Source organism: Artibeus jamaicensis, unplaced genomic scaffold (genome assembly GCF_021234435.1).
Source record: "Artibeus jamaicensis isolate MK-2021 breed Jamaican fruit bat unplaced genomic scaffold, CSHL_Jam_final contig_685, whole genome shotgun sequence".
Taxonomy (NCBI): domain Eukaryota; kingdom Metazoa; phylum Chordata; class Mammalia; order Chiroptera; family Phyllostomidae; genus Artibeus; species Artibeus jamaicensis.
In genome coordinates, this window is record NW_026521924.1 from 33,302,041 (window position 1) to 33,308,364 (window position 6,324).

General features: G+C 61.5%; 1 protein-coding gene across 1 annotated transcript in view; it reads right to left on the reverse strand.

The window, feature by feature from the left end:
* Positions 1 to 6,101, reverse strand: part of PMEPA1 (prostate transmembrane protein, androgen induced 1) — a 45,051-nt gene extending 38,950 nt beyond the window's left edge. Inside the window, exon 1 of the mRNA XM_037133671.2 lies at positions 5,565 to 6,101. Coding sequence (XP_036989566.1) covers positions 5,565 to 5,673 — 109 coding nt within the window. The 5' untranslated portion in view covers positions 5,674 to 6,101. The remainder of the gene's footprint in view (positions 1 to 5,564) is intronic.
* Positions 6,102 to 6,324: the final 223 nt, after the last annotated feature.

Here is a 6,324-nt window from a genome sequence, read left to right on the forward strand (position 1 = left end):
CTTACCCTCTCTGATCCTATCTTTTGCATCGGCAAACTGGTGCTAGCAATGCCTCTCCCACAGAGTTGTTTTGAAGATTGAGAAAAATGTGTCACTAGTACCTGGCATATAATAAGCTCTCTGTATCCAACTAGGAAAGGGAGGGGAAACAAAAACCTATCAGTCACCCTGGAAACAGAGGAGAGGAGCCAATCTGTGGCTCTCGGAAAGCCCGGGTGCCCCAAACTGATCCAGGCCCACCTAGGGGCGCTGAAGACCCCCGCTCCTGTGGGCAGTCCATTCGGGAACTTTCTCCAGCTTGTTGACAGACACTTCTTGCCAGAGCTTGACAAGGCCCTGGTGAGACCCCGAGGTGTCGGGGTTTGCTCTGCGTTGCCGTGACTTCATGGGGGGGTGCGGCCCGCCTGTGGGTGGAGGAGTGCAGGGTGCCCTGAGCTCCAAACACTCCCGACACCCCAGCACACGGGGCTGCTGTTGCCTGGCTTCGCGGACGGGCCAATGACGCGAAAGGCGATGCAGCCAGTGTGTTTTGGAACTGAGCTGTTCTCGACCCCTCTGGCCCTCGGCCACACTGTTAACCCACTGCTGCACACGGGTGACGGGGTCTGCGGGCAGCTTTTGTGGGGCGCTCATAAGGAAAAGAAAAAGGAATGGCCAGTACTTAAAACCCCGGTTCACACCAAAATCTAGTGGTCCGGGTCCGTGGAATGAGAGATCTGGCCCCACAGGGCCCACGTGGCAATGGTGGGCCAAGTGGCAGTGGCCCCTCAGGGTGTACCTCGTTCTCTGCAGCTCCCCACAGGGCAAAGTGGGCCCCCTGGCACCCCGCCCCTGGCTCGGGGCCCCTCGCAGCTCCTCGGGCACGCACAGAGGAGCGGGCACGGAGGCACCTGCTAAAAAGCAGGAAACGGTCCCTCAGCACGTGCACCGTGCAAGAGCCCAAGGCCACCCCCGGCCTCCCGAGTTCAAGTGCAGGACTTCCTTCCCTCTGGGCAGGATCCCAGAGGCCAGGCTGCCTGCAAATGTGGCCTCTGAGTGATGACACCTGATGCAAAAAGCCGCCCAGACCCTCTGGTGGTGGCCCTGTCGCCAGGACCCTCCTCCGGAACCTTGTCTCGGGTGGGCACGACTGGCCACACCATACCATCTAACAGCCCCGGGGAGGGGGCAGGCATCTGGGCGCATCTGGACAGCGGCTCTGAGGCTCTCGGGGGCACTCGCACCTCGCTGTGCTGAAGCCCAGCAGCCACCTCGGGACCCTCCCAACAGCCGCCTCTCACCTCACTCCACTCCCTGCTTCCTCTCCAAGGAAGAGCGTATACAGTGGCACAACACGTGTGCACTTTCTCCCCATTTCTTGTTTTGTTTTGTTTTTTAACATGCCCAGGAGACGTGGTAACCATTCCCCACCCAAAGAGAAGGTGGAGGGAAAGGCAGAGAAGCAGCAGCTGAGTGTGCATACACACACATGTGCACATGTGTGTGGGTGTGCACACAGGAGTAGGCGTGTGTAGGTGTGCATGTGTGCGACAAGTGCATGCAGGAGCAATTACACATTGTCTTGATAAACACTAAGCTCATCCCGACCCTGGGCCACGACCCTGGGCCACGCCGGCCGCTGTAGCTGGCTCCGCCCAGACCCTCTGCCTGACCTGAGGTTCAGTTAAAACTCAAGCCCTAATTGCACCCCAACTGAAGACCCAGTCCTAAAATGTTGTGGGTTGAGAATTCAGCTTAGGGGGGCCCACAGAGGGGCACAAGGGGCCCTTGACACCCATAGTTTAACCTGAATCCTGTAATACCAACTTCTCACGGGTGCCCAAGTCTCTCCTCCAAATCCATGCAAGTCCATGACGGAAACCAGAAACTTCAGCAGGGGGAAGCCCCCTCCCCTCCTACACACAGAAGGCCCTCCCCGGAGGCTCAGTGGAGTGGCTAGTGCCAAGCTGCACAGCAAAGTCAGTCTTTCTAGGGGCCGATTTCTGAAGGGAACTGAGGCTCTGCTGGGGATCTGCAGTCCTGCCTCCAACACCCTACCGGCCACCCCCTACCCCGCCCCCCACAGCCCTGCAGAAACCAGTAACTGATTACAGCAGTGGTTCTCAGCCTGTGGGGGTGGCGCCCTGCAGGGGATGTTGGTCAAAGTCTGCAGACAGCTTGGGTTGTCACAACTTGGTGGGGGGAATAGATGCTACTCCTGCCAGCGTCTGGTGGGGAGGGGTCAGGGACACAAGGTGGAGACACCCTGGAGTCCAGCGTGAACCCTGAGTCACACCCGTCGGGCCAACCATCAGAAGGCTGGCCATCCCGAGCTCCTGAAAGCTGTGCGGGGCTGTTTGTCTGCAGCCAGCTGGAGAAGACGAATCACAGCATCAGTGAATGACCCTGGTGGTGTTAAAAACCAAACCGCAGATACTTCCTGCAGGGGAGCAGGGTGGGTCTGGGTCTGGGGCAGGGGCCTCTCCGGGCCCTCAAGAAAGGTTGTCACAAGAGAAGAGCCAGCAGCTGTGTGGCAGACAATTCGGTCTTGTCCAGAGAGCAATTAGCTGCTACCTGTCCCCCAGGAGCAGAAGCTGATGGAGAAAGACGGAGAAAGACGGGGTCATTTTTAAGAGACACGGCTGAACTAAAAGCAGGTCAACAAGAATGCCAGGAAAAAATGCGTGCCAGGGGAAATAATTTCCTCAAAAGGAGCCAGAGCCAACTCCCCTCCCTGCTGGCTGCTGCCTCGGGTGGGTTGTCATGGGGGGGGGGCTGTTTTTAATCGCAAGGCTCCAGCTTTTTAAAGAATGGTGTAACTTCCCACGGGGTGTGTTTTGGGGACAGTGAATTGCCTTCAGACATCACCCCTTGGCTCTCAGAAAAGATGGGGGCCCCTGGAGCGTTTTGGTAAAGCCAAGCCAAGCCTTTCTAGGCGTCGGTCTCCCCCAGAGCCCCTCTACCCACCCCCCACCCGCCACCACCTCCAGGGCAAGAAAGGGATGCCCCTCATTTCCTCAAGCCCCCCAAGTTCAAGGCGGACCTACTCTGGCACCCAAGTTCAGATTCAAGGCACAGTGTGTGTGCTCCATGAGGAAGAACCCTGGGACCAGGTCGAGTGTGGGTCAGGGACCTGGGGCAAAGCTTTCCATCGCCACCCTGCTTCCTCTGTAAAATGATGGCGTGAACCCTGTGTGGGCCCCTGCCAGGTCTGAAATGGGGGCAACTGAAGACCACATCCGCACTGTGGGAGCAAGGACCCCTCCAGCCCAGAGGCCCCATCTCGAAAGGTGGTAACATTTCTGCCTCAGGGTCTCCTGTTTCAGGTGAGGAAACGGAGGCCCAGGCAGCAGCTACAAGGAAGGCCCTAACAAGGGCAGCGTCCCCTCCCGGGGGCGCGGCCACCGGCCACTGCCTGGCCGCCCGAGTCCAAATCCATCTGCAGCTGTGCAGTCCTGTGAACACCCAGGGGCCACTCTTCAGTCTCTTTCCTGTCTCTTCTTCCTTTCCCTCTTTCCTCCCTATCTTTTTGTGTAAAACCAGGCCCCGAGGCTTCCTCAAGCAGACCAGACCCTTCAGTGAAATCTGATTAGCACTTGCAACAAACTGTTACATTATACCTGGGTTTTAAAGCTGCTTCCTCCTGCCCTGGGCTTTCTTCCAGTAAGTAGGGGGCCCCCACGGTGACTAATGGGCCACCCCTGGGCGGCCAGCTGGGCAGGCCAGGGTTCCAGGCGCTACCCTCAAGGGTCCCTGCAGGCAACGGGTTTGTCTACGCCTCAGTGTCAACTGAAATATTAGCCAAAGAAGAGACAGAAATAAGAACGAATGTTTTTAAAAGTCCTGAGCCCAAAGGAAGGACAAGAACAGAAAGTCTGACAGTGCCCGGCCCTGAAGGTGACAAGTTCAACACAATGTGGACCCCCTGGGCGGGAGGTCTCCTCCGCAGCTTTGCAGAAGGAGGGGCTCAGAACGAGGCACGGAGGGGCCTTGAGCAGCTATCCATTTAGCGCGGCGGCGAGACTCTGTCCAAACATGTGCAAACATATTTTAATAATATCCTCGTGCATTTCATTAGCCTCCCGAGTTCACAAAGGGCCTTTGGGAGGCAATCTGGTTTAAATGCAACTCAATTCCACAAGCGCTGGCTCTGGGCAGGTTCTCCTGGCACCTCGCTGCCCTGGCACAGGGCAACTGGGTGCAAAGTGGTGGGGGGAGCAACTCTTATAATTCCTGGACTGAAGGGAGTGGGGCGAGGTGAATGGAAGCACCCACTACCCGGGTTCGCCAGCCTGGCCCAGCAGGGCCGGTCATGGGTTATTTTTACCCCTCGCGCCTCACTGTACAGGCTCAAGGGCTGAAAACTGTGGCAGCCGCCTGCGGAAACTGGCTTATGAGTCACCTGGTGACTGCCCTGGCTCGGTGGCAGCTGCCTCTTGGCTCCTTGTCCCAGCTGGAAGGCCGGGCCTTGCAGGACAGGGCTGTGTGCCCCTGGCCTGGGGTGCTTGGGGGCCAGGATTGGGAAACTGAAGTTCAGAGAGGCCAGGGGTCCTCAAAAGGGAGGCTGGGGGAGGGGTGTCAGCTAGAAGGCAGACCCCTGGGGGTGCCGGTCAATTCCCCATCCCACCACACCTCCACCTAGGTGGGCTGCTGGGGGGAAGTGCAGGGGGAGTTAGACTGAGCTTCACACAGCCCCTCCCTCCCCTCCGCCCACCTCCCCGTGAGGGCCAGGCAGCCCGAACACAGACAGCCCCAAACTTGGACTCATTTGTGACCACTGTCCCAGTGAGACCGAGCCAAGCTGTCCAGACAGAGGATATTTATAGGTGCGTCGGGGACACAGGCACTCACACAATGACACGCATACTCGGGATCCACGTTGGGCCAGACCCACCGGCGCTGAGCCCTGGGTTCAGACACCTGGACACAAATGGTCCCCAGACCCACAAGAGAGGAGCCGCAGACGCGAGGAGACTCGCCAGCACGTCCTTCTGGGACAGACGGCGACCCAGACCCAGACACGCACACACAGCCGTGCTGAGACCCACAGACACGGACACGCACACTCCACAAACGCACGGAGACCCACTCACATAGACCAAGGCGCACAGCGCCACTCACACTCCAGACACACAGCAGGAGACCAGACACCTCGCGGGCCAGACAGTGTCTCACACGCCCGCCACCCCCCTCCCAGCCAAAGTTGATATAGAGCCGGCCTAATTGGTCCATCGCGACTGCCCCTTCGGGAAATAAAATGGAAACTTCACGCAGCCGCCCGCCCCAGCCTTCTCTCGCCCTGCGCCCCGCGGCCCTCCACCCCTTGGCCCCGGGTCCGAGACCCTGAGGGCGGGGCGCGGGCAGCGGGGGCCGTTCCAGGCTCGCAGCGCCGCGGGACAAAGCCGGGCCGGCCGCCAGCTGCCGCGAGCCGGGAGGGCGCATCCGGGGCGCGGCGGGCGCAGCCGGGGCGCAGGGCTCACGGCCCGAGGGGGCGCGCACAACCCGGTCCCCCGCCCGCAGCTGCGCCTCGACTCAAGGTCTGAGCCCGATGGGGCCTCCGGGGAGGGGGGCGCGGGGTCACTCACTGATCTCCATGCTCTGGAACAAAGAGCGTTTGCAGTTGCACGTGCAGGAGACATTGGGCTGCCCGGCGGCGGCGGCGGCAGTGCTGTTGACCCCCATCAAGCGGTGCATGGACGGCGTGGCGGCGCAGCGCGGGGCGCAGGGGGCACGGGGGCGGCCGGGGGGGGCTCCGGCCGGCGCCCGGTGCTCGGGCCCCGCATGCAGAAGGCGCGCGGCGGGGAAGGCGCGCCCCGGCTCGCCGGGCTGGGGACGCCGCCAAGTTTCCGGGGCGCCGCGGGACTCAGTGAGCGGGGCCGCACTCCCCGGCGCCCCCCGGCCGCCCCTCCGCAGCCCCTGGGGCGTCGGCAGTGCCCGCGGGTGGCGTCCGGGAAATGGGCTGGCAGCCGGGGCGCGCGGTGCCGCCGGGGCTGAGCCTCTGCTGCTGGCTTCCCCAAGCCGAGCGCCTCCTCCTTCGCCGCCGCCGCCTCCTCCTCATTCAAGTCCAAGGAGATCGGGTTTCTCTCCGAGACCGCGGTCGGAGGCAGGCAGACGGTCTGACGTCAGCGCTAGACGGGGCTGCCGGTTCCCACCGCGCGGGGGCCGGGGAGAGGGCGCGCGCTGCGCCAATCCCCGGCGAGGTTCCCCCGTACCCCCTCCCCGGGCCGCGGGGCGGGGTGACGGGGAAGGGGGCGGGCTCTTAAAGGGCCAGAAGGTGGAGGCCCCATAGACTAGGGACCCGCGCAGCGGAGGGGCTTTGGGTCCCCTTCCTAAAGAAGTCATTTT